Genomic DNA, 27,189 nt, shown 5'->3' with positions numbered 1-27,189 from the left:
GTACACTGAAGCTAAATAGTACATGTAGGTAAAATAAAAACAAAACAGAACAAAAATTCCTTTCCACACAGGGTCAGAGTATATTACATGAGTGAGACAAACGTGGAGAACTCACAAACGCTAACGAACAGGATCTAGTTTTTCCACGTAAGATGGAATTCCAAGCCTTTTTTTTGTTTGTTTTGTTTCGTAAAATAAAAACAATACACATTCCGAGAGAAATGAATGCATCTGTTGACATGTCTCTATTTCTCATTTACATATGTACACACGTCCCTTGAGTCACTGCTGCTGACACTGCCCTGTCTGGACGGGTCAGGCCCGAGGCCCGTTGGGAGCAGACCTATAGCTCTCTGGGGGGTTAGGGCTCCGTGAGAGAGAAAGTATTAGCAGTCTCTTAAAAAATAAAATGGCTACAGGGAACATGATACATGGATAAAGCTTCAAACCAAGAAGATGGGGCGATGGCCTGGACTCGGCCCCTCCCGCCTACCGCCGGCTCCCTGTCCCATCTCGAGGAGTGGCAGCAGAAACACACCTGTGGCCTGGGTTGGTGCTTGCCGTGGAAAAGTGGCTTGCTCAGGCCTTGTTTTTGCTGAGGTTACTACGGCTCCAAGGAGTCGTCTGAAAGGATCAGGGAAACATCTTTCCAGAGGCTCAGGACGACCTTTGCTTATAGATGTCGTCTTCACCTGCGTCTGCCATGACGGGGGCTTGCTCCTGCCTCCGATGCCTTTGCGCCTCCCTCACACCCTGACCTGGCTCCAAAATCACTCTGGAACGGGAATGTCCCCAGAGCATAGGCTTCAGGCACCGCGGTTCAGAGCCTGCTGGAAGGAATGCTACTTGCTGGTGGAGGCTTGCTGGGGAGGGAACCCAGGAACCCAGCCCCAGGTGCCAAGCCCAGAGGTGGGTGGGGAGGGGCCCGGGCTGCAGGGAGCTTCTAGACCCTCTGCGTGGAAAGCTGCGGCTAGGTCTGTGAGCAGAGTCTGGGCACACCCTGCTAAGAACCAGTGTGGACTCCAGGCCTTTCTGGGGCAAAGTATCAAGGCAGGAAGTAGGAACTCCTAAGGAAGGCATCTGGAAGTCTGTCCGGAGCTGAAATTCCAGACGGTCTGACACAGACCAGGCCACCTGGCCAGGACACAGGCACTGGGCAAGCAAGGGTGACCACACGCTACCTGGCGCTGTCCTGTCCCCACCAGCCGACTGGGAGATGGCCCTAAACAGTGGGCTGCCTGGTCTCCCAACTCCCAGCACAGCCACCCATTCCATTCGTCCCTTCATCTGTACAAATAGCCCTGGTTCCTTTTTTTGTTTAAAAAAAAAAAAAAGAAAAGAAAAAAAAGGACTCTGCGTTTGTTACCGAGTCAAGCTATTTTAAAAACACCAGCAAAGGCTATAACCAGGTCATGAAAATGTTGAATATTATCAAAGACAATACTAAAATATTCACAAAGATATTTACAAAAGCGATCCTTAAAATAATTGATTTGCATACCGAACAACACGCTGTTTGAAAAAACCTCAAGGACAACGGGACAAAGGAAAAAAAGGGGAGGGGGCGGCAATGGCAGCTTCCCTACAGAAAACCTCGTGCCTGGAACAGCGACTGGAAGTCAACAGCTGGGGCCACCTTTCCAGGAAAGTCCACGGAGGAGTGCTGGGACCACCACCACAGAGAGGGAGCCGGGGACAGCGGGATCGAGAGCACCCACAGGGGACAGGAAAGCAGGAAAGGGCCCAGGCAGTGGCAGGGAAGAGCACGAAGAATTTACAGACAGGACCCAACTGCTGGGACGAGCCAGCATCACCCCAGGCCACGAGGCTTAGGGGGACACAGACGAGCTTGGAACAAAGTGGACGCGGGACAAGCTCCCTGGGAGACCTCAGAGAGCCAGATGGAGTGACGTGTGGCGGGAAGGCAGAGGCTGCCTTGCTCAAGCGAGGAGAGTGGGGTGAGCTTTTGGCAGTGGAGGGGCACGGTGGGCAGGGGAGGCTGGCAGCGAGGGGCAGCCAGGGACCCAGAGGCTGGACAGACAGATGCCCTGTGCCCCCGCCTTTCCACATATGCCCCCCGCCGTCTGGGTGGACAGAGGACTAGGACACAGAGGGAAGTGGGTGTCCCACGGAACAGTCTTGGAGAGGTGGGGGAGGGTGCAGGAGGGGAGACAGAACACATGGAGAGAAATGGTTTGCTTGCTGTCCAAGTGCAACGTTCCTTTTCTCCAGATGACTTCATAGTTTTAAGTTGTTGCTGTTTAAAAACAGGGAGTGGCTTGGAGCTAAGTTATGAGTTGCTGCCCCTACTTGACTCCGGCTGGCGGCATCCCCCCACCCCCCAGTGGAGGGCATGATAATTTTGGTTGGGCACACATGTGTGCTCTCTCTCTGCCCCCCAAGGCTGGTCTGGCCTGAAGGTGGCGGAGCCATTGGGGGCGTCGTCCTGGCTCTGGGAAGCCCTGGCCCCTTTCCCACCAGGCCCCCAGCAGGAATGGCAGGCCCTCTCTCAAACACAGAATCTTGTCCTTTTCCTCTGCTTTTTGAGAGCGTGTTTACAGGGTATCTTGGCTTAGAGGTCAGGGGTCAAGTCAAGGACCCTTGGCCCCTGAGAGATGTTCTTTCCCAGAGGTTTGTGCTTTTCTGTGGTGGGTGGTGGTGGGCAGGCCAGTCTCACTACTGCCAACTGTCACTGCTCCTCCAAGGCTTGGGGCCCACCCTGGGTCTGGGGGGCTTCTCTCAGGTCCCACAGTCACTTGAAGGAGGCTCTGGGCCAGGAAGCAGGGAGGCAGGGTTACAGTCTAGAAAATGGAAGAACCTCGGGGGCACCGGAAGGTCGCCTGAAATCCCCGCGCGCGGGGGGCTGGGAAGCCGCGGTCAGGGCACGCCCTCTTCCTGGGCCACTCCCCGTCAGGTGCGCCGTCTTCGTCTTCGGGGCCTGCGCTGGGTTTGGACCCAAGCCCAGGGCGTGCGGGTGGGCGCAGGCTCCAGGCCCACCAGCCTTCCTGTGCCCAGAGGGCTGCAGCAGGGAGGCCCCGCCCCCACCTATGGCTCCGGGCGAGGGGCGGTCTGAGGGCACAGGCTCCCGGTGGGGAAGTGTGTGGGGACACGGGGCAGGAGGCAGAGTGGAGGGATGGCCCCGACGGAGGGGTGGCCTTCAGTTGTTCTCAAAGAGAGACAGGAGGTCATCGTTACTATTGCTCGGCAGGTCGGGGGGGTCCAGGTAGGAGAGGAGCTCGTCGGGATTTGTGAGTTCTGGAAGGAGCTGGAAAAGAAGAAGCACGAAGTCCAGATGAGGCGTCGGCTGAGGCCAGTCCAGGCTGAGCAATGCGGGCACCCCGGCCCAGTGGCTTCCCTCCACCTGCCTGCTGGGTCCCGGCTGGGGGGAAGCTAATGGTCTGGAGCACGGGCCTGTCGGCCGTCCCCAAACACGTCCAGGCCACTGCACCTCGTCTGGGCACACCCATGCTCGTTCCAAGCCTAGGGGAGGGGGCCTGCCGCCCAGCTGCTGAGTCCCGGGCTGGGCTGACCCTTCCCTAGGCACGGACTTGAGCCCCACAAGCTAGGAAAGCCACATGGCAGGTGGAGGGGCTTTCTCTTGATCAGAGTGTCCCTTTGTCCCTCTCCGATCCTGCTGTGAGGAGCTGCAGGTCCCGTGGGCCTCCCAACAGAAATAATGCAGCCTCACATGTAAGCACGAAGAGGTGGGCTGGCGGGCAGGCCAGGCGGTCCCTGCAGCCCCCCACCCGCATCCCTGGCTCTCTGGAGCAAGTGCTTGTGCCTCCTTGGTGAGCCTGTGGCTGGCTGGCAGCCGTCCTTCCCGGTGGCCCCTGGCAGAGGCTGTAGACCGTCTCTAGCCTCTACAGAGATGTCCTTGGAGTGTTTCTGTCACATGGGGGAGCCCCAGGAATTTAAAAGACCTCCATTGGCCTGGTTTGGGAGGAGAGCTGGAGCAAGGACCCGAGATGGCTGCACAGTGACTCCCAACCATCACAAAAACTGTCTGATGCCATCACGGCAGCTGGTGAAGGACAAGAGTGGCCTGCTCCTCTGGGAGCCCAGCGCCAGGGGTGCGGGCTGAGCACAGCCCCAGCTCCCACGTGGGGGGCAGGAGGGCTGGTGCTCTGTCCCACCTGGCCAGGCCTGTCCAACTGTTGAGTGACCCCCACACCTTCCGGACCAGCCAGGCTGCAAGGTGGGAGACCCTGAACCTCAGCCGCCCACTCTGGCTTGCTGCCCACAGCTGCGACCCGAGGCTGAAGCTCCTGCCCCTCATCCTGTCACCCATACGGGGGCCCCTCGAAGTGAGCGATGGAGCAAGCGGAAGCAGGGCATGGACGACAGGTGGACAAGAAAACCGGAGACAGACGAACACCAGCAAGCTCCAGCCCCTCCCCTGCCCAGGGCCCGAGAGCGTGGCAGACACAGAAACAGCGAGCTCAACATGGGGGGCGGGGGGAGAAGGGCAGGGACCCTCTCACGCTACCCCGAGGACCCTGCAAGGGCCTGGGTGGGAGGTGGGGCACGACTAGGGTGTAGGGCTGTGGCCACAGGGACTGAAGTGGCAAGGGCTGGCGGGGCAGAGGAAGGGGCTGGCGGGGCGGGGGCCCTCAGTGACACTTCCCCACTGTGGGGCTTCCTGGTCTGCAGCTGGGAGACTGGCTGGGGCCCACCCATCACCCCCCCACCCCCCTTGAGCCCTCAACGCCCACCCCTTCTCTTGGGCAGGTCCCAGCGCCAGGCCTAGCCCCAGGCCAAGGCAAGTGGTGACCCCAACTTACATCCAGCGAAGGCTCCGGCATGTCGGACGCTCCCTGCGCTCCGGCCTGACCCTCTAAGGCTGAGGAGGGGTTAAAGGTCAGGTCGCTGTGTGGATGGTTGCTGGGAGCGGCCTGTGGCGGCTGCCGGGGAGGCTGGGAAGGAGGAGGAGGAGGAGGAGCCCCACTGTGATGTAATGGAGGCCCTGACTGGCTGCTGGGGTGTGGTACGTGCAAACCTTGTATGGAGGGATGGGGCTGGTCAGAACTGCCAGCGTGTGGCATCTGTGGAGGAGGAGAGAGCGGGAGAAAAGAAAGGTGAGGTGACCAGGTACAGCGACGAGATGCCTGAAGAAAATGAAACCAACAAACCAGGGAAGTAACAACCCCCAAAACAAAGCCACCCCTGTACAAAGCTGGATGCTTTTGTTGGGCAGAGAAACAAACAAAAATGTGCCCCCCAAAACCACCCATCAGGGAGGCTGTGGGGGGGAAGAGGGGGCCTCTCAGGCCACATGGGGCCGGGGGGAAGTGGGGAGGGCTTTGGAGCAGGCGGAGAGCCGGGCCCAGGCCCCCCAGGCCCTCGCCTCCCTGCCCGGACACCGTCACCACAACGAACAACAGCAAGGGCAGGATGGAGAAGCAAAATGGGCATGTTTCTGGGGAGCAGGGAGGCGGGGGTGCTGCCACAGCATGGTGCAGGGCCCCGCGGGCCGGGCAGTGAACAGACGCGGACAGACAGCATCGCGCAGACGTGCGGCTCAGGACTGGTCTGCACCCCCCACGTGGGCCCTGGGGAGGGGCAACGCGGGGCACGAAGGTGCCTTCCCACAGCCCGACGTGTGCAGCAGCCCTGCCTGCCTCCGTGCGGGAGTCAGCTGCCGTCAGACGAGTGGAGCCGAGCAGGGCAGGCACCTGGGTGACCACGGGCCTCCCTGCGCACGGCCACCTGGCCACCTCACCCCATCGGCACCCGCCCTCGAACGGGTGCTGAGGGAGGCAGGCACCTCCAGGCCCCCAAGGACAAGGGGAAGCTGGTGCGACGGTTCACCAAGCTGGGAGACCTTCCTGAGGTGGGGCTGGTGGTGCTGACGGACACCCTGGAGGGTGAGCACCCTTCCGCACGCGCGTGCCTTGGTGACTGGGCTGTCTGCGGGTGGGGGGCGAGGGAGATTCCAACATTGCCCCGCTAGTCCATTTGCCGTCCCAAGCAGGCCCTTCCTCCAGAATGAAACGCCAAGCCCAAGCCCTGTCCCTGCTCCGAGCATCCCAGTGGATCCCAGCCCCACTCACGCTCTGCAGTGAGGGGGCTCACTGAAGCTCCAGGTGCTCAGGGGAACAGGCAGGCTGGTCACCAAGGTGCCCTGGTCTTTCACTGATAATCCCCCACACCCCTGCCCCAACTCTGGGGTCACACAAAACAGTGACACGTTCTTCCTTTGTGAGTTTGGAATTGGCAGCCAGACCACCGCTGGTCTTCCCCAGATCCCAGCTCCTCTTCCCGTTCCTCCTAAAACTGCTCCCTGGGCCTTGCTGCAGGCCGGCCTCTGCCCATGATACAGGCGCCCCTTCTTCTCAGGGTGCAGGCCCCCCATGTGGCCCAGTGTCCTTCCAGCCCAGGGGATAACTGCACGACCATGGGCTTTGGCTCCTTGGGAACCCGAGTGTGGGATATACAGGAGGAAGAGGCTGGAGAAACAGGCCAGCACAGCTGTCAGTGAGAGGCCAGCTGTGGTCCCCACCCTGTGGACGCCCTGCGGTGCCCATCCTGGGGGTGCCTGTGAGCAGGCCAGCTCAGGACAGACAGTCCCTGGGTCTTCTGACAAGGCTGTCTCCCTCGGTCCTGCTGAGGGCATGGGAGGGTTCTGGGTGCACTGGCAGCTGGTTGGGACACTCCGGCCAGTCCCTGCATGCGTGCGTCTCTCCCAGCCACATGCTCAGCCAGGGGCGCGGCTGCCTCGGGCTGGACAGGTGTGGCGGGAGTTTACCCGGGACTGCCCCAGCCCACCTCGCACAGCCGTACTTCCAGGCCCGGGTGCCCTCTAGCAAGAGCTTGGAAACGGGAAGGACAGGGCCATCTAGGGAGTACCTTGGGGGGCTCTGAGGTCAACTCACAGGGTCAGGCTCCTGCACAGAGCCCAGGGGGCAGGGCTCACAGGGGGCAGGAGCAAGCCTGCTTGGTAAGGGCAAGTCTACGGAATCCCTGCCGCCACCTTCCAGCATTAGGAACCGTGAAGGCTCCGGGGGCTGTGTGGGGTGTGTGTGACTGGGGTGTCTGGTGGGCGTGGAAAGCCCTCAGGGCTGAGGAAGGGGGACCAAGAGAGAAGCCCCAGAAGTCAGAGCCCCACCGGGCGGACAGTAACTTTTGAAAACCCCCCTAAAGCTCCACAAAGCAGCTATTTCCGACTGGGGCCCGGGGAGAGCCGCGCACTGCCTCCTCCTTCCCCGAGGATTCTTTGTGGTACTTTCACTCCCACTGAGAATTAAGGGTGGCTCCAGCCTGGCTCAGCAGCCAGTGGCCAAGCCAGTTCCGTGTGAGGCGTGTGGAACACAGTACAATGCAGAGGTCCCTTCCTTCCAGGTCACATTAAGGAAGATGAGAGGCCCGGCGCAGTGCCTTCCCGCATAGGCCCACCCGCCTCCGCTGCCAGGCACTGGCGAGGCCCCGGGGCTCTCTCCCGGGCTGGTGTGGCCCAGGCCCTGCCCGCCAGGTCCTCAGCAACTGCCCCTCCTCCTGCTGAGGTGAGAGACCAGGATGACTGAGGCCTCGGACAAGCCCCTTCAGCTCCTGGGCCTCAGTTTCCCCCAAACCCCAACTGTTCTTCCTCCGCCCAGGCACTGCCAGAAGTTTTGCTCCATTAGCACTTGGCCCCTGTCTGTCTTGCTCACACCTTGTCACCAGGCCTGGCCCAGGGCACGACTCAGAAAATGGTTGTTAAATTGAGTGGACTCATCCAGCACTCACTAGATGAGGCCTCCTACCCCTGCGGCCGGGGCCACCGGGAGGGAAGGCCTGCGGACAGCACAGAAGGAGCTTTCTCAGCAACAGGGCTATTAGGGGTCAATAAACGCGAAACAGGACAAGAACTGAATACTCTTAGCATAATTAGAGTTCCTGGCATTTCTTTTTGCAGGAGGTGGTAACACTTTGAAGATTCAGACTCTCAGGGCACAGGTGCTTCAGTTTGGGACAAAAGTGGAACCCTGTTATGTCAGTGTAAGAGTGTGCTAAGTGGGGCGGGAGAGAGAGGGTGGTCTGTGCACGCATGTGTGCATGTGTGTGTAGGGTAAGAGTGTGTGTTCGGGAAGGAGCCTGAAGCTTCCCCGTGTCCAGAGAATCCGAAGTCCTGGGAGAAACAGCCAAGTCCAAGGACACCAATGGGCCACAACTCAGCTTCAGTCAGGCCTCTTACCACCCCCCGAGCCCCTGACCCAATTCTTAGTCCTCCCCTTTGCCTGGGAGGGAACCAGGGAATCTGCATCCCACCGGGAGCCTTCTGCCCCTGTCAGCCCCGCAGGATGGGGAGTGGGCGGGTGAGGCGGAGGTACTCACGGTTTCCTGCATGGGGTGACTGAGGGGCTTCTCGAGGGCGGCCATGTTGTTGGGCATGTCCGGGGGGTGGGAGAGCTGCGGGGGCCCGTGCATGAAGTCATTCATGGATGTCCCACCGGGGTTCCCGTGGGGGAAGTCAAAGTTGCCATGGCCTTGGTAGTTGTTGCCTGGGAAGAGAAGGAGATGGGGAAGGGGGGTCACCCACAGGGAAGGTGGTCACCCCGTGGGAACAGGGAGTGTGTAAAACTACCAGCCAAGTCCTTTTCCTCCCAAGAGGCTGAGTCACCTCCCACACCTTACGCTTCCGAGCTGTACAAGTGGGCAGCCACGCCGCCTTGCTCCGTGGGCCCTGGCACCCCCGGGAGTGTGCTGCTCTCACTGCTATGCTGGAGGGACAGAGTGCGAGGAAGGGGGTGGGCCAGGCTCCTGTGGGGCCCGGGAGGACATGGAAGGAGGCCCAAGCCTGAACCTGCAACAGGATCTGCTGAGTGGGTCCCCCCATGGCCACAGCGGGTGGTCAGGTTCTGCCAAGTCCATAAAGAAAGCTGCGCCAGACTCAAGGTGACACCATCAGAAGCCAGCTGTGTGGCCTCTCTGTGTCCCACAGTGCCCTCTACCACATGGCAGTGGTGAGGGTCAAAGGATCGGAATCCTGGGGGGGCTGGGCCCCTCAGCACACTGCAGGGGTCTGGCTAGGTGGGCTAACCTCTCTGGGCCTGTCTGCACCCAGGAGCGCTGGGGACCTGCGATCAGGGATCCTGGTGCGGCAGCTGCCACCCTCTGTATTTGAGGGTAAGGTATTTTCCAGGAACCAAGTGTCAGAAGGGGTGAAGCTTGGGCTGGGCAGCAGGGAGCCTAGGAGCCAGTGATGGTGACCTTGGTGGTCAAAGCCTAGGGCTCCAGGAGCCTGGACTGTCCCTGGGAGGATGGGAAGGTTGCTGGGATAGGGCTGAGTTTTGGCCCTTCTGGAAAGTTAAAGATATGGAGGGTACAGAAAAATACGGGAGGCTGGAGGGAGACAGGAACTCCAATTGGTGTGTTGTATCAGCAGCCCCAACGCAAGCTGCCTGGGGAGGCGGTGGCAGCTGTACGACCAGCAAAGCAGGCTCTGATGGCCCTGGGCGAGGGCTGACGTACCCTTAAGTCTGCTCATCTCGGAATTTTTTGGGGGGGTGTGTTACCTCTGCCTCTTCAACCACACCCGCTGCCATGCAGGCCAGCATCAGCACAGAAATCCTGCGCCCCTGCTGAGACTCGGGGCTGCCCTCCCTCTCCCCTCCTCCCTGTCCAGCACCACTACCTTGGCTGCTGTAGTCGTTGGAGTTGGTGCCCCCGGGTGGAGGCGGGAGCGGGTAGGGGGATGGGCCGGGGCCCAGGGCCGCAATCATCTCCATGACGTTGGGCATGATCATCTGGCTGGGACTCATGGTCTTGAAGCGCTTGGAGGGGATGCCGTCAGGGTCATCCTTGATGTGTAGGTCTGACTTGATGGGCACCGGCCGCCAGCTGCACGTGGGGTCAATGGTGACCTCTTCAAACTCGGAGCTGCGGGGAGCAAGGGGGGCAGAGCTGAGGCTCTGGGGTGCCGGGCTTTGGACACAAAAAGACACAGAGGCGTCCTTGCCAGGGCCCCCGGCTCCCACTCTCCCCACACTGTGCACAAGACAGAGCCTGGTGGGGATGCTCCCGTCTCTGGGAGATGGGCAGTGGGAAAGCAAGTGGCTGGCACAGGGCACTGGCCCCAAGGCCTCCCAGCTGGGGAGCAACTGTGGGGGCACTGTTGGCTTCTTACTCCAGCGGAGTTTTGTCCCTTCTGGAAAGTTCATTTGCCTCAGGTCCAGAGGCCCCTGAGGCCAAGTGACAGACAGGTGAGGGATGCAGGTCAGTGGTCTGCCGGTGGGGTGGGGGGCTGTGTCAGGGCGGTCCCCATACTCCTCTTTTTCCAATCCCAATCTTGCACCCTGCCCCACCTGCCCCCGGCCACCCTGGCCCTACTTACTGTTGGATGGCATTCAGGATGCCCCACATGTACTGATCCACCTCCAGGCCCTCGAGCAGAGCAGTTTTACTGGAAAAGGAGAGCGAGGGCTTGGCCTTTGCTCGTGGACCCGATGAAGAGGGGGCACAGCCCACCCTCCCAGCTGGGTCCAGATTCTGCCCTTGTGACAGCTTGTAATTTGAGCCCCTCTGCCGTGTTTGGGTTCTGTTTTGCTTTTAGGGCAGGTAGAGGTGGCCAGAGACCCAAGAACAGGGCCAGAGGGAGGCCAGAGGAGCTCTGCCCCTTTGCAGTGGGTGGGGGGTGTCACTCACTTGCACACAGGACACCTCCAGGTCCCTCTCTCGCAATTTAGTTGCAGGTACGACTCCAGGTCAAAGCACTGTAGAGGCCACAGACAGACAGGAGAGACCAAGACTGTCAGAAACTATGTAGCTGTGCCTTGGGGTCCCCTGGGAAGATGTCTCCACCAGGCAGGGTGACAGGTGGTGGGGGAGACCCAGGGCTGGGCTTAGGTACAGCGAAAGGCATGCCACCTTTCTGCCCCGCCAAGTCCCCAGTGCCTCTGCCCCAGCATCCCTCACACCACCTCCCATCCCCTGAGCGACCCCGCACCTACATCCTCTGAGCCTTCCCGTAGCCCCACTGTTTTTGCTCCGTGACGGCCTTTCCCACCGAGGCCAGGGAAGCGTGGACTCTGACCACCCCTTCAGCCCAGGCCCTGAGAGCAAATCTGGGCAAGTTCATGCATCTTTCTCGGACAAATAAAGTGACCAAACCACCCATCACACCCACAACTTTCTTCTGGAGGGAGGAGGCTCCTGTCCCACCACGAAGCCCTCAGGACCAGCTGGGGGCGACGGCCCTGGCCCCCTCTGCAGCCCACAGCCAGGTCTTGCAGGGAGAGCTCCTCACTCCTCCCCCAGCCCGGGCTGCCCACACTTTGCACAGGGCTGCCCCAGCCTGCTCAGACTATGACAATCGCTCATTCCACAGCCACCTACTGAGTGCCTGCTCAGGCCAAGGCCCTGAACACAGCTGTGACCCAGGCAGAGGCGTCCCTGATCTCAGGCCCCGTAACAGCCACAGCTGTGTGTGGGAAACTTCCAGCTGGCATCTGCCATTCTGCCAGCGCAGGGACTGTCCACACCCACTTCTGCAGCCCTGCTAACCCAGCCTGAGCACACAGAGAAGATGCTCCAAGGATAAATGACGGCGGAAATGAGTGAGTGAAGCCAGCTGTTGACTGCCACGATGCCCTTCGGGACAATGTTTCAATAGGCCCTGTCATCCCCTCTGCCTACCCCTGGCCACCCAGCCAGAGTCCAGGTGGCTTGCCCTGGAGCTGAGCTTCCCAGGGCCACTCACCTGGACGTGCTTGCAGTCGTGGCCTCGAGCAGGCAGCTGGATGCGCCGGAATGTGATGGGGCACTTCAGCGACACCTTGATGGCCGTCTGTTCCACGCCGTCCTCCCCATTGAGGGTGGTGTTGCCTGATGAGGCAGCCACACTGCTGAAATTCCGCTTGACTGCGGGGCGGGAGGCGCAGGCGGGTGAGGAGGGCCGGGCAGTACTTCGAGGGGGCAGGTCTGCACCTCTCCCCACTCCCTCACGGCTGAAGCCCACCCTGCTTCTCCCCAACCCCACCAAAGAGAAGGTCCAAAGTGGAGCAGTCTGACCCCTGGGTGTGCCGGGCCACCCCGTACTCCAGAAGGGCAGCCTCTATGTGCTACACATGCAGTGTACACGCGCCTGAGCAGGTGGCTGTGGCGGGTCCCCCATCTCTGCAGAACAGCACCTGCCTTTATCAGGAACCGGGGACTTTCTGCAAAGCTCGAGGACACACAGCCTGGCACGTCTCTGCTTTACTGAGTCAGTGACAAGCCCCCCCCCGCCCCCCCACCGGCCCGGCGCTCTTGCGCTGAATTCTGCAAGTGTGGAAACAGACAGGGACAACTGCCAGGTGGAATTCTAGGGCTCGAGGAGCCGCTGTGAAGCAGCAGATGCTAAGGGAGGGGCAGTCGCACGCCTCCCCGCACAGAGCCCCGGCGTCGGCACCCTGGGCGTCTCCTCCAAAGAAGCGGACTCTAAGCCAGGTCCCTCCCGAGTTCAAGGACAAGCTGTTGAGGTGGGGAGGCCAATCTGGCATCCACCCCCTGCCTTGTGCCTCCTGCCTGGTGTAGATCCTTCTCCAAATCCTTCCATCCTTCAAGGCCTGGCCCAGGCCACTACCTTCTCCAGGAAGCCTGCCTAGACTGTCTTAACCATGGCGTTTTCCTTCAACCCTCCTTGTGTCCTGTGCTGTTTTTGTAGGTGCATCTGTCCTGTCTCCCGGGCTGGGCAGCCAGCTGTCTTGTACGGGGTCCCAGAGTTCCTGCCAGGCCTTGCAGCCCCTGGCTCAGCTGGTCAGCACCACAGCCCCAGGAGGTGGGCGTGGGTCCGAGCTGGGGACTGGTTGGTGCTCAGGAAAACCCAGGGCCCAGTGGTGACATGCATGGAGCCAGAAGTTGGTGCCAGGTAAAAAGTAACTATTTTTCAGCCCCAAACTCGGGTGGGGCTGGGATCCGTCTCTCACTCCCAGTCCCCGCCCTAACTCACTCTTCGTGATGCAGTGCTCCGCGGGCAGGAGGCGCTTCTTGAGGAGGCCTTGCAGCACGGAGCGGACGGAGGGCCGGTGCACCAGCTGCAGCACGAAGAGGTGGGACTGCGGAGAGGGAGCAGACGCTCAGTTCCCACCCGCTGTCCCCACGCCCCACCCCGCCTGCAGCCTCCGCAGCCCTAGGCCACCCCCAGGCCTGAAGAACCCCACAATCCCGCAGTGATGCCACCCAGGACTCGGACAGAAATGGACTTAGGGGCCCAGGATGCATCCTGGGACCTGTGAGCCCAAGCACCCAGGCTGGGGTCACCACTCTGGGAAAGCTGCCTCCGCTCCAGCCAACAAGGTGGACTGATGCTGACACACCCCCTGGACACATGGCATCAGGACTGGCGCCCACCTTGATTCCTAGCCTCCCCTACCACCGCTTCCCAGCATGCGACCTTGGCCCTTCCTGCCAGAGGCTCATCCCTGTCTTCACTCCTCCAGGAAGCCTTCCAGGATCGCACACCCCAGCCACCCCGCACCAGCCTCCTGACAGCTGTGCAGCCTCACACGGCACCGCCGTTCCTGTGACTCCTATCTCTGCGTGGCCTCAGCGCCCCTATGCTCAGAAGAACAGGATCAGAGCGGTTCCTTCTCCATGTCCCCCCGGGAGGTCAGCAGAGCGGGCTGGCAGTTTACTTCCACGCGCGTCTCTTTAGCAAGGCCTGTGTGCTGGGCCCCCCTGATCCCCGGGGGATGGGAGGGTGGCCGAGAGGTGGTCCCAGATCAACATGTCACGGGCAGGAGGGACACATGCACACGACTCTGGCACAGCAGGCTTGGGGAGGGAGGGAGGGAACCAACTCCGGGTTTGGTGGAGTTGGGTCTGAGGGAAAAGGTGGTGAGAATATGACAATTTCTGGCGAATGGGGTTAGAGCAGAACACAGCTTGGAGGGACACACAGAACGTCACCGATGGGGTGCAGGGGAGAAGGTGGCCATACAGGAGTAAAGTGGAGGTGTGTGCAGAGAATGGACGGGGACCGAGTGTACAAGGGAAAAAGGCCGCGTCTGAAGCCAGGGCACGGTGGCTCTGAGGTGCACCGAGTGTGACGCTTATGCCATGGGCCTCGGTGGAGGGAGGGGCACTGCGAGTCTGTGGAGCCGTGTTTCTGGAAGGTCACTTTGGTGGCTATGGGGAGGGGGACAACACCCACGGACAAGGCTGAGGACCAGAGGGGGTCAAGTGTCCATGCCGCCAGTGCTCCCCCGGCCCCAGGCCCTCCCGCCCCCGACACTCACGCAGCAGCAGGCCGTGACCGTGATCTGGATGGTGTTGCGGCCCGGCTGGCACACGTGCTTGAGGTGCAGGGGCTTGTGGGAGGTCTTGTTGTCGCCGCGCTCAATGGTGAGCGGCGTGGCGTTGACGCTGACCTGCACCGAGGCCGGCCAGTTGGTGTTCATCTGCCGGTCCTCGTGGTGGTAGCACTTGAACTGCAGCTCCAGGTCAGACCTGGGGTGGGGGCGGGCGGGCGGCTCAGGGTGGCTCTGCCGGGGGGCTGTCCGTGACCCCAAGCCAGGCTGCACACCCGCACACGCACCACAGCCTGAGAACCCCCCGCCAGGACCCCATCCCAGGACCCCCAGCCTCACCGGGTTCTTGTCCTCACCCTGCCTATTCCTTCCTCCACATCTCCAGTCAGAACGCACCCAGCACCCACCCTGCCCCCAGGCCTCCCCCCTGCCGTGCTCTCCTGCCACAGCCCACTGCTCTGGCTGCAATCTCCCCAGGTTCCCCAGGACAGAGGGATGGAAGAACAGACACTGGTTTGACCACACCGGCTGCGAGGCTGATTATGCCTGTCTCCAGAACTGTTGGAAGCAGCCCTCCCAGGCCAGGGCCATTTCTGGTTTAGCCCACCCCAATGTGGTCCCCAAGGACACAGCACTGAAGGAGCGACAGGAACCAGCAGTGAGCACATAGGCCTGACAACCAAGCAGGGAGCAGGGGCCTCCCAGGCAGGGACACTCCCAGGGAGGGAGTGTGGGTGACCACGCCCCCAGCCCAGGCAGGCTGCGCAACGGGCTGTCCTGTGCCGGGCGACTCCCCCCTCCCACCCGAGTGGCCCGGCTGCTGTGTCCTGAGTGCCCGTGACAGCTCTCTGGCTGCCTCCCTGCAGTCTCCGCAGCGTGGCTGAGACGATGGCAAGGGGTGTGTGTACACATGCCCAGTGCAGAGAAGCATCTCCTGCCCTCCAGATGCTCACATGGCAGCCAAGGGGGCCCTAGTCTCAGGCATGGTGACAGTGTGAATCCTGCCTGAGGACAAAGGACCCAGGGGTGGAGAAACCCATGGGTTGGTTCTGACACCCAGGAGACCTGGGCCCAAGTCTCAGCTCTGCTCCTTGCTAGCTGTGAGGACTCGCACAAATTAATCCACTTCTCTGGCCTCAGTTTCCTCACCTGTCAAAAGGGAAGGCATTGCCCACTCCCAAGATGCAAGCAGGTCACATGTGGAGGCCCTGAGCACAGGCCTGGCCCAGCAGGGCACCTCCAGGCCCTGCGCCCCACCACATCCCCACGTGTTTCGCAGCGGCCAGCCTGGTGCCCAGCCCTGTGCAGCCTGGCCCAGGCCTGCCTCCCTCGCCGGACTCTCCGCTCTACATTCCCGGCCACGTGAGTCACACTCAAATCCTTGACTGCTGTTCCCTCCTGCCAACTCGAGGCCTCAGCTGGGACACCCTCCTTCTCAGCCTTTACGTCTGAGCTGGCCACCTCTCCCTCTGGGGTCAGTGACAGCTGCCCCCTGCCCACGGGCCAGGATGCCTCAGCTGTCCACCCCGCATGCCTACAGGCTTCCCGCGACACCCCAGGGCCCCACACAGGGGAGGGCTCAGTCAATGATGTGGAACAGGTGCAGGTGACAGAAAGAAGCCAGTCACTCCAGGGGACCCCACCCCGACACGCACCTCCACATCAGCGTCTGGTGGACCGTGGGCCGCAGGTGGAACACGTGGTTGCTGACGGCCAGGTTGTGCTCCAGGCGGAAGGGCTCCAGCACCACGCCGTCCCGCACGGGGAACGTGAGCCGCAGCTCGTCGTTGTGGTTGGCTGGGGTGGGCGAGGAGGCAGGTGAGCCACGCGCCCCCGGCACACAGGACTCCAGAGCCGCGGGTGGGACTCGCTCACCCTGGGCTGAACACCCAGAGGAGGCAGCGTGTGGAAATGGGGCTGGGCTGTGCCCGGCACATACCAGGCAGCCATGGCTTCATCCCGGCCACCTGGCCCACGCCGGCCACACATCCCCTCTGCTCCCAGCTGCCACCCTGCTCCAGAAGCCCAACCTCCTCCTCCCATAGCAGAGGGCGGCCCAGCCCCCACCTCAAACATCCCTCTGGGTGGGGCCTACTGCTCTCAAGCCCTCCGCCCTTTCTGCAAGCCCCCTACAGCTGGGCGGCCCCCAGTGGAGCTGCCTGACAAGGTCGGGGCAGAAGTGGGGCCCTCACCTGGGGGCGGTGGCAGAGCGCTCATATTTGGCTTGATGTCAGGTGGGAAGGGTGGTTTGACGTCTTGGCTGGGGGACAGGTAGGGAGGGATGCTGCTCCCGGGGGTCATGGGGGGTGTGGGGTTCCCTGGAACAGGTGAGTGGGGGTAATTTGCCACAGGAACCGGCCTGGGAGGCTGGAGGGAAAGAGAAACCACACAAAGGTTATGGGGTCACGGGGACAGAAGGGGCCATGGCTGTGGACACACACCTCATTCACCCCAGGGACCCAGGGCTATGCCCCTCCCGCTGAGGGAGGAGAGCCTCCCCCAGGGAAACCCTCCCTACCCTTCGTCTGGTCTCACACCTACTGAGCTCTTCCAGTGTTAGGTGGACACAGACACCACCCCCATGTGACCAATGGGGACACTGAGGCTCAGGCGGGGGACCTGTCTCATAGAACCCTGGGAGGAGAGGACGTCTCCTGCTGCCAGCCAGGCAGGCACCCCACATCTAGGCCACACCCTGCACGCCCACCCACCCCTCCAGGGCCTGCAGGTGGAGTCAGGGCCTACAGAATCTCAGGCCCAGATTCCCCAGGGGCCCCTCCGTCTCCCTTGGTCCTCGCCTTGTTTTCTTTCAGGACTGGCACGGCCCACACTTGTCCCTGCTTCCCCCACCCAGGGCTGTGGAGTCTCAGTCCCAGGCATCTCTGTGCCCCAGAACAGATGACCGGCAAGTGTACCCCAACCCACAGACCCCTCCTAACGTCCAGAGAGGGCAGGGCAGGAATAGTAAAAACCCTAAGACACAACAATTGCCTCTGGGTTGGAATTTCCAAAATTAAAATGGAACATACCCTATTGACATTCCCTTGGCTGTAGTTACTGTAGCTGCTTCCCGAGAAGGTGTTATTTTGTCCATTAAACTGTTCTGGCTATGAAAACAAGACAGACAGTGCTATAGTGGAAGGCAGGAAAGCTATCGGGGGCCCACTCTCCCTCCTGGTGTTGCGCCTGCCGGGTGTGCAGGGCCTGCTGCAGGCCTGCAGACGCCATGCAGTGCAGGGGAATGACTGGGGCAGGCCAGGCCTCCCCTCGGGGACAGCGTTTTGCCTCTCTCTGTCCACAGCTGTGACTTTAGCAACATGGTTTACAAAGATAGCAACATCTAGTGTGCTGAAGTTGGAGCAAAAATGGCAAACCCACACGGTGGCTGGTCATATAAGTTAGCGTGGTTCTTTGGCAAATAAATGTAAACATCTTTCCATTAGTGGAACATCTTCTTCACTTCTGAGAACGTATTTTACAATAATTCCAAAGAAGGACAAGGCTATATTCTTGAAGATATTCATCACAATATTACTAAAGAAGTGAAAAAATCAGAGGCAACCCAAATGTCTAACAGAGACGTGGTTATTTCAGTGGAACATTAGGTAGCCGTTAAAAGTAAAAACTATAGACTGTGGCAATAAGCAACACGTCTATGATTTCATGTTAAGTGAAAGGAAGAGATTCAAAAATCACAGCTGTAATAACAACCTTACAACATGCAGGCGCCCACCTGCATGGAGGGAGACAAAGTTTCAAATGAAATGTTCATGTATGCAGGGTGTGTGCTTTTTGTTTAAAAAATGAATTTCCTTTATCCCCTTATGAATGCCATGAATAAGAAAGGAGAAGGAAAGCCATCATCCAAGCCCCATGAGAATAGGGACCCAGAAAAGCCAGTCTGACTTTCTGGCCACCGAACTCAGCTCTGAGCACACGGTGGCATCCAGAAACCTCCACCTACCCCTTGGTGCCTTCGGGGGGTGGTCAGCAATGTGAGGTACAGGGAGGGAAGGGGCGAGGCTTGGGGTGGTGCGGGTAACCCCGGTGGTGGGACTCACCTTGTAATACTGCCCCATGTTGACCGTGGGGGGCGGGTACTGCCCAGTGCTGGGCTGGCTTGGCATCCTTTGCCCCGGGTAGTTGGGAGAGGTGAGCGGCCTCGGGGGGTTGGGGGTCGGGTACTGGCCTGGCTGGGTGGGGAACTGGCTGTTTGGTCCATATTGCTGGTTTCCATAGTTGGGCTGCAGTGGCAGAGAAAGGACAGGGGAAAGGTCACCAATGTCTCGCAGCCAAGACACTCACCTGAACGCCAGGACTGCGCCCACCTCCTCTGCTTGGCCTGGGCTACTGTCCACCCACAAGCCACCCTCCCCATCTGTAAGGGGGAGCAGCCAAAGCAAATGATGCCTGAGGCCCCTTCTTGCCCTGTAGCCAGGGACAGTGCATGCTGCCTGTCCAGCTCATGGGCCACCTCCCCAGAAAGCTGTTCTTCCTGGAGCACATGCCCTCTGAACTCCAGGGACACTTTCACAGCCTCTCATTCAGGCCACTATGAGAGGGGCGTCTCCTGTTTCTCAGTTCAGGGCTGTGTTACATAGTGTGTACCTAATGTGACAGGGGAACACAGTCAACAGGCCATGCTTCCAGAAAGGTGACACCCTGCCCTTGCATTCTGAGGCTGCACATGGGTGGCATCGTTCCTGCACCCCACACAGAGCAGAACACACACCTAGTGTTCAGTTCCGGGGTATCAACAACCTGCCGTCTGTGCAGAGGCCGGGAGCACCAGGTTGGTGCGGGGACAAGACAACTTCTCCCAGGAGGAGCAATTTAGAGAGAAAAGAGAGTGCCACTCTCCAACCACCTTCCCTGTCTGAAAAGTCAGGTGACCCTCGGACCACATGACATCCTGTGTATCAGTGGTTTCTTCTTCCCTGTCTGGTGAAACTCCCTGAGAGTCTCTCTTGCCCTCTAGGCCCAGAGGTCCTGTTGGTGGCTGTGTCCCAGTGCCTGGCAAAGTGCCCTCAATCAATACTTGCTCAACAAATGAAGGCCCTGGGGTAAACATCAAAGTGTCGGTGCGGAAGAACTCTCTAGCTCATGCTGTTGCAACATGGTGGCGGCTCTGTGCGACAGTGAGGCTCCCGTCATGGGAGGTGTGTAAATGGCTGCTGCCTGCCCACCCACCAGGCTAGAGAACTGGATCTTCTACGGGGCCAGGTGACCCAACTCCAGCTCCCGCCCTAAGGTTTCAACAATTCCAACACTGTATAAGGGCCCTGGCAAGTGGAAGACCAGCCTTCCCATTCAGGGTCAGGCCTCGCAGGCTGTGACCACCCCGTGTCACGGCCCAGTGCCAGTGATTTTGCAGCTGGGGAGCAGCGGTATTCTACGAAGAGGATGAGCTGTGCAGGGAAGATACCAAGAGCCTCTGGCACGTTCTCTAGTGGCAGGCAAGAGCCGGGCGCTCAGCACCAGTGCAGGTGCAGAGTGATGCTGATGACCAGGGATTCCGCAGCCGCCTCCCTGCACATCGCCTACCCTGGTCTGGCAGCCCTGGGGCTGGGCTCACAGACGCATCCTCCAGCCCAGCCAGTGGGGACTCTGGGAGCTTGAGCACAGAGGAGGCTGAGAAGAGGCCCAGAAACTGGGTGGGGGCTGTGCCCTGGGGGTAGGGCCAGGAGCTTGAGGTCCCCTGAGGACAGGCAGGGCCTGGGAGCCAATGGTCCTTCTCTGGCCCTTCCCTGAACTGTTGCCAACCAGGCAGAGGGTCAGGGCTTGACCCAGCCTCCTGCACCCCTGACTTTTCTCTCCCCTCTTGGACTTGGGACACCTCTCCTCATTGCCAAACCGCCCAGCCCATGCTAGGGTGGACGCTCAGGGGAATTGCACAGATCATCTAGGAACTTAGGGTCTTTGGGACTGAACCCCACTGTAAGCTCAAGCTGAGCACCACAGTCCTGAGACCAGACAGAGGAGGAAACCTTCCTGAGAGCGGGCGTGTGAGTGGAGACCCGGGTGCCGCACCCAGGGAGGAGCCGGGCAGTCAGGGCAGGCTCCACAAGGGGTACCTGCCGGCTCAGGACCCTGGGGCCCTGTGTCTTCTGCAGGTGAACTAAATCCTCGCCTGGGTACCCCGAGGGGCCAGTTGTGCCACTGTTGTTTCCAGGTGTTCCCTGGAGGCCCTGTGACGTGCCCTCCAGGGCACCTGTCTTCTCTGAACCACACTGAGTCCCACACAGCCTGTGAGCATCACTCCTTTGTGGGTCTCCGCACAAACCTTTTCTTGCCTGCTAAGGTCTCGGTTCCCGGATGGCAGGAGGTGTGGGTTTCACTTCCCTAAACCTTCCCCAGCACCTGGGCTGAGCCAGAGGCAGTGCTGCTCCCAACAGCGCGACTGACCTCAGGTGGAGACAAGCCCTCAGAAGCACACTGCCTGCCTGCCCACCGTCCCGACACGCCCCGCCTTTGTGCTCGGCAAGGGTTTGTCTCCGCTCTCACTCTTGGAGGGAGGGTGGGGAAGTCCTCACGTGGGTGGGAGGAGCTAAACCCAAAGTCACCCCGTTAGTGTCTGAGCCAGGACAGGGGAGCAGCTGGAGCAGCTGCTGGTTTGCTGAACGGCTGCACAAGCCGGTCCAGGTGAAGCACGTCACAGACATCCTCCCACTCAGGTCCCCGAGCAGCAGGAGGTGGGTTGGAGTGGCACTGCCATTTATAAATGAAAAAATTAAGACTAGGGGAGGCGGCATGACTTGCTCAAGGTCTTCCAGTTGGAAAGTGGTAGAACCAGGTCTCAAACCCAGGAGCACCTGACTCCGAAGGTCCTGCCTCTTGGTCCAGGTGTTCTGGGGTCAAGCCTGCCCCTTCCGAGGCGCTGCCCACAGCCCCATGTACCCGAGCCCAGGCCCCCCGCCCGCCTGCCCGCTGCCCCACTCACCTCTCCCGGGTATGGCCTCTTTATGCTCTGAATGGGGAGGGACTGGGGCCGGGGGCCCGGGTACGTCTGCTGGGGCATCCGCTGCCCGTGCGTGCCAAAGGGGCTGATGCCGGGCGGCCGGGGCTGGTTCATGCCCATGGGAGGGCCGCTCATCCCCGAGGGCGTCATCCCAGCCGCCATGCTCGCGGGGTTCATGCTGCCCGCCATGGAGGCAGGCCCCCGTGGCCCGGGCTGGTTCATGAATTGGCTGTTATACGCCTGGGTGGGACCCATCTGGAAAGAGGAACAGACCTTCAACGGGAGAAGAAGAAAAAAAAAAAGAATAAAATGCCACATGCATTGAAAGTGCAGGGAGGGAGTGGTGGGGGAGGTGGGGGCTGGGGGAGGGGCACTCTCCTGTGTGGCCGTGGCAGGTGCCTAGCCAGGCCCCAAGGGAGCACTGTCCTCCAGGGCTCCCTGCTGCCCTCTGCAGGCCGCACAGGAAAGATGCAGCTGGGGGTGTCATGGGCTGGACGGGGGGGGGGGGGGGGGTCACTCCAGTGCACAAGCAGCATTTCCAGGGAGGCAGGCAGGGCACAGGGAAGAGGGTGCAGGGGCGGGGAGGGGCAGGGGAGGGTGGAGGTGGATGAGGAGGGAGGCAGGAGCCCGAGTGAGGCTGACGCCCCTTTCCTGGAAGCCCCGGCCCCGCCCTTGGTCCTGGCCAGTGGAGACACACCCTCCATCCACAAAGTCAGACTCAGCCAGCGTCCACTTCTGCCCACTGCCCTGCAGTCCCCAGCCCCACGCCCCTGTCCTGCAGCCCTATGGGGGCTCCCCTCTCCTCACCCCCACCCAATCCTTCTGGAGGTCAGGGGAGCAGCACTGGGGCCCCGGCAGAACCCACAGGTTGGGTGATGAGGAAGGCACTGGCCTCAGAGGCCACCCAGGACACAGACTGGCCACAAGGCAATTTTGAGACACCAATCCCACTCTTGGGTGAGTAGCGGGACCCCCTTCCTCATATGCAGTCACACACGAGCCACCAACCCATGCAGAACAAACAAGAGTGCCCAGTGCCCCCTGCCACAGCCAGCCACACTGACACAGCCATATTCTAACACACACTCCTCCACGTGTTTCCAAGAAAACCCAGATGCACCCTGACACCACCATCTCCCCCAGCACACATGGCCCCACAAGCACACACACCCCCGCTCTGATTTCCTGGGGCTGCCTGCCTGGCTGGGCTACGCTGGACCAGGACTAGCGGGGACCCTTACCGGTCCATACTGGTTTATATCCTTGTTCTGCGTCTCCTGCAAGGCTGCCACGGTGGCCGTGGCGGTGGCTGTGGCCGTGGCTGCTGCTGCTGCCACTGCCGCTGCTGCGGCGGCGGCCGCCGGCTGAGTGAAGTCAGCAGGCGGCCTGGTGTGCGGAGGGATCCCCATGCCCGCAGGGGCATTAGGACCCCCGGGGTAACTGCAGGGAGAGAAGGATGGAAGAGTTAGACACTGCCTGGATCTGAAGATCAACCCATCCCAAGCCTTGGGCTGGAAGGGAGAGGAATGGGACTACACCCAGAGGGGACAGGGCCTGCTGGAGGTGGCAGCCATTGGGGCCACTCAGTGACTACCAAGCCGCCGTGCTCCCGGAGCCCTCACTGTGCGCTGGGAGGTGCTGCCCCTCACCGTGTGCTCTTGGGCCCCGGTGAGCCCTTCCTCTGGAGGACACCGAGCCTCAGCCACCTGCCCAAGGCCCTCCAGCAGTGACAGTGGAGCTGCAGGTGCAGCTCCAGGTGTGTTTGACACCTGTGTTTAACCACCAGGCTATACTGTTCTGCCAACCCCAGGCCAGAGACCCTCTGGGTTGGTCCCAAAGGCTGGCAAGGGGCACGGCCAAAGTGGAGGTTTAGGACACGGGCGGCTGCAAGAGGAGAGTGGGCGCCTCTGCCTGTCTGTGTCAGTCCAGCCTGAGGTCCCCTCCCAGAGCTCCTCCTGGATTCCCCACCCCTCCTTCCTTCCTCCTGAGCCCAGGGACTCCCGTCTCTGCACAGCTCTGCCCCGGCGGGTCAGCAAGGCAGAGCCATTTCCCCAGACTGCTTAACTGTCTCTGGACAACTGGACCCTCCTACAGCCGCCCTTCACCTCTCCCCATCCAGCTCCCAACGTCTTCCAATTTATTAAAGACACGAGGCAGAGAAAGGTCATTTGGGGGGATGAGAACATCTCCCTTCTACCCCTGTGGGCCTGACAGCTGTCAGAACAGGCCCAGCTGCTGCAGCACCTGCAGGCCAGCCCCAAGAGCTGGGGATGACTGTGCCCCTTCAATGCATGGGACAACCAACTGAGGATAAGCCAAGTGACAGGGCTCGCCCACAGTCTCAGGCCAAGAAGCACGGAGCTGGGATTTAAGTGGGACCTACTCCTGGATGGAGGGAGAAGGGTGGGGCTGAAGGCTGCTGCCCGGGCCAGCCCCACTCACCTGGCCCCGAAGCCCCCGCTGCCGGGGTAGTTGGGCCGGCCGTACATGCTCTGCTGGATGTAGGGCTGGGCGGGGCCGGCCTTGGCCGAGAACTGCTGCTGCTGCCCAGCAAACTGCGGGGAGTTGAGGCCGGGGTTGCTGGTGGTCATGCCCGACGCCATGGGGTTGCCGCCTGGATTCATGGGGTTGTTGGCATTGGCCATAGGGTTCCCGAGAACCTGTGGGCAGAGAGAGTAGCTGTCACCCAAGCTGGTACCCCAAGGGGCATGGAGAGGAGAATGAGGGTGGCATTAACCGGTCTAGAGTGCAGGTGATTAGAAGGGGCAGGCCTGGGAAGCAGGCAGGGACGGGCACGAGAACCTTCCTTATGATGGAGGGAGGTGAGAGCACAGGACCAAGGTTCCCAAAGGCAGCTCAAGTGCCCCTGGGGCCTGGGCAGCCTCGGCTACGGAGGGAGAGGCTGCTCCTGTGTGCGGTGGCCGGTGGGAAAGCACCGGGCTACTCAGCCTCCCAGCCCACACAGGGGCCTGGGTGCCAGACGGTCAGGCCACCCACGGCCCTGGGCTGCTGCTCTGTGAGGGCCAGGAGAAGCCCGACTTGCTGCTCTGGAGGGCAGCAGTGTCCTGGCCAAGAGGCCCTGGGGCCTGGGACCTCAGGTAAGCCCAGCAGTTCCCTCCAGGGCAGCAGCCAGCCCTGAGCCCCCACATGGCCACTGCCGAGGCTGGGCTGGTGGGAGACCCTCAGTTACGGCAGAGGAGGACTGGAGGAAAGAGGGAGGAATGGCAGGGAGGCAGGCTTGACTAGGCGGCTGGCTGGGGGTCTGTCACAGGATTAAGGCACAACATTTTGCTGAGATCTAACCCAGGCAACGCAGGGTCAGAGACCTCAGACTTTGGAGCCCTGAGGCCAGTAACACACACAGGAAGTTTTCCTGTTTTTCCAACCAGAGTCTGCATGCACTAGGGAAGAACCCCTTGCTGACTGTGCGATGAACGCCATTCCCCAAGAAAGGCCCTAGGATGGGGACAGTGGGCAGGGGCTCAGTGCTGCCCTCCTGAAGTGGGTGTGGACCCTTTCTGGGGTGGACGCATGTCCGCAGCTGAGTGTGCCCCGGAAGCTGGTCTTCCCAGCTGGGTAACCCGAGGGCCTCAGGGGTCAAGGGACACTCCCGTCTGGAAGGAGCTGTGGCTGGGGCAGGACAGGCTCTTACCTGGCTCTGGGATGTGTTGGTCACTCCCCAAACCGTGGTGACCACGGAGAGGGAGCCGGGAGGCTGGTTGGTGTTCTGCTGCCAAGGGACAGAGTCATAGGGGAACGACCCATCACTGCAGAGGGAGACAGAGGGGAGAGGCTCAGGGGCCGGTGGGCAGCCGGGGCTGTGTCTGTCACCCCACCAGGCTACTGCAGCTCCCAGCCGGGCCTGGACCCCTGGCCTGTTGCGGTGCCCGAGGCAGAACACCTGTGTCTGGCATGGTGACAGGCTGTGCAGAAGTGACCACCTCTCCCCTATCACTGCAGGGAGCCACCTCCACAGCCGTCTGTCTCACCTCAGCCCAAAGTCCCCAGGCCACGCAAGGAGGAGGAGGCAGTGTGACCTGAGGCTCGATCCTGAGGCTCGATCCAACCTCCTCTTTCACCCGGGCTCTGACTCCATGTGAGGGGATCCCCCCGCCTCCTGCCCCGCCGTGGTGGTGGGCCACTGAGCCCTGCCGACGTGCCTTTGGAAGGCAGTCTTCCCAGCGTCGCCCTTCCTCCCTTGCCAACAGGACCTGGCCCACCCGGCTCTCTCGGGCACATCCCCATGGAGCTAATCTCCCCCCAACCCCTGAGACACTCGGCACAATCAAAGACCTTCAGCGGCTTCCAGTGCTCACAAGGCAAAGTCCGAACGCCCACGTAAGAACGGTTTAGCCACTGTCCCCACCTCCCTGCCTTCCACCTCGGCTCTGTCCTCCCTCGGAGTGGCCCCCTGAACACTGCCTCCCCTCCGCCACCCCCTCACTGGGCCAGGCAGTTCCCACCTTGCTTGGGGACGTCTCCCTGAGGAGCCCCAACACGTCAGAAGCAAGGACTTAACCTTGGGCCCAACACGCTGCCCTTGGCCTACAGTGCGTGTCCAGTGACACCTCCCTACTAACTGCCATGGTGCAGGGGACTGGGTGCCAGGGGTCCTGGCGAGAGGAGAAGGGCACGAGCTTGAGAGGGGCAGGCGGGCTCATGGCGTGAAGCCTTGCCGGGATGCCAGCGCCCAGGAGTGCGGGGCTGAGGCTGCTTCTCCCCCCAGAGCCTGCACTGGCTCTCCAGCACTACCCCTTCACCAAGGGTCACCAAATCCCGGACGCAGACCCCAGGGAGAGCAGAAAAGCAAAGCGCCCACATCTGTGGCACTGCCTCCATCTACCAGGGCATCCCACCGGGGGCGAAGCCTGCAACGCAGCACTGTCGGGGACCATGGGCGTGTGTGCGCTGGGGGAAGGGGATCTGGAGGAAGGCACCTCGTGTCTCTGGCTGGCTGGAGCCTTAGTCACAGCCGACAGCGAAGACAAAGGCTCTCATCTCACTCACACCTGGAGGACTTGTGCCCCGGCCAATGGGCTGCTCCAGCTCTAAGCACGCGAGTGGGGTGCAAAGAGCCCGGCCCACAGGCGAGGATGTCCAGGTGGGAGATGGAGCCCTGTGTGACCAGCAGGCAGAGGGCAGCCAGGGCGGCCGAGTCTGTGTCCCGTGCCTCACTCGGCTGAGCCCTTGGCAGTGTTGGTCTTGTCAGACAGGCTCCTGCAGAGGCGACCAGCTGGAGGGCAGGAGCCTGTCACTGTCTGCTCACATTGCTTCTCCCAGCCTGGATGTCGTCACCCTGAGATCTCTCTGCCCGCTGACCCCTGGCTTCCTTCCTGTCCCTGTGCAGGTCGTCGGAGGGGCCGCCCCACCATCCTGGTAAAAGGAGCAACCCCCACCCCACATTTCCTTTTCCCCACACCCTGGCTTTGGAATTTTTTTCACAGCACTCCACCACCGTCATAATTATGTATTTATTTGATCATTGTGCATCCGCACTAGCACAGAACCTCCCTGATAGCACAGGCTTTGTGCTCAGGGCCCTGGTGCAGGTTTCTGCACTCCCGTCTCCTCATCTGTAAAATGGGCGTAAAAATGATTCCCCCACTCTACGCTCAGTGTTTTCCAACTGCAGGTCACAGAACCTCAGTGAGTGATGACATTGAACCAGTGGGAGGGGGAAAAGAGGCTTTCTCAACGGGGACGTGACACAGACTTGAGGTGACTCATGACTTCTGGGGGAAGCAGCAGGACTAGAATTACAGGAGGAGCTAGTCAGGGCACTTAGCGGGCGGACAAGATGAGAGCCAGTGGCCTGTGGAAAGGGGTGAGACCCAGATGCGTGGGCCAAAGGTGACAGTGGCAGATTCTGTTCCTGAGGTGGCAGACTGGGGACCGGGAGCCCAGAGGGAGCGGGCAGTGCCACCTCTGCTCTCCCAGGAGGTCGCTGGGGACCCTCAGCACCACCTGGCCCTGCGGCTGGCACACCAGAGTCTTGCAGGGAGGCCTGGCAGGCCACCACTTTAAAAA

The 27,189-nt window shown here is 61.1% G+C and overlaps 1 protein-coding gene across 1 annotated transcript in view; it reads right to left on the bottom strand.

Annotated features, from left to right (window-relative positions):
* Positions 1-1,326: 1,326 nt before the first annotated feature.
* Positions 1,327-27,189, bottom strand: part of ZMIZ1 (zinc finger MIZ-type containing 1) — a 224,983-nt gene continuing 199,120 nt past the window's right edge. The window contains exons 9-25 of the mRNA XM_069461150.1: positions 24,815-24,929; positions 23,605-23,822; positions 22,404-22,602; positions 21,145-21,417; positions 18,266-18,448; positions 17,234-17,311; positions 16,397-16,571; positions 15,860-16,001; positions 14,193-14,403; positions 12,905-13,010; positions 11,675-11,835; positions 10,621-10,688; positions 10,310-10,378; positions 9,611-9,855; positions 8,311-8,477; positions 4,782-5,042; positions 1,327-3,265 (exon numbers count right to left, since the gene is read on the bottom strand). Of these exons, the coding sequence (XP_069317251.1) occupies positions 3,158-3,265; positions 4,782-5,042; positions 8,311-8,477; positions 9,611-9,855; positions 10,310-10,378; positions 10,621-10,688; positions 11,675-11,835; positions 12,905-13,010; positions 14,193-14,403; positions 15,860-16,001; positions 16,397-16,571; positions 17,234-17,311; positions 18,266-18,448; positions 21,145-21,417; positions 22,404-22,602; positions 23,605-23,822; positions 24,815-24,929 (2,779 nt within the window). The 3' untranslated portion in view covers positions 1,327-3,157. The remainder of the gene's footprint in view (positions 3,266-4,781; positions 5,043-8,310; positions 8,478-9,610; positions 9,856-10,309; positions 10,379-10,620; positions 10,689-11,674; positions 11,836-12,904; positions 13,011-14,192; positions 14,404-15,859; positions 16,002-16,396; positions 16,572-17,233; positions 17,312-18,265; positions 18,449-21,144; positions 21,418-22,403; positions 22,603-23,604; positions 23,823-24,814; positions 24,930-27,189) is intronic.

This window comes from Eulemur rufifrons, chromosome 28, assembly GCF_041146395.1.
Source record: "Eulemur rufifrons isolate Redbay chromosome 28, OSU_ERuf_1, whole genome shotgun sequence".
NCBI classification, from domain to species: Eukaryota; Metazoa; Chordata; class Mammalia; order Primates; family Lemuridae; genus Eulemur; species Eulemur rufifrons.
This window is presented reverse-complemented; position numbering and strand designations above follow the sequence as displayed.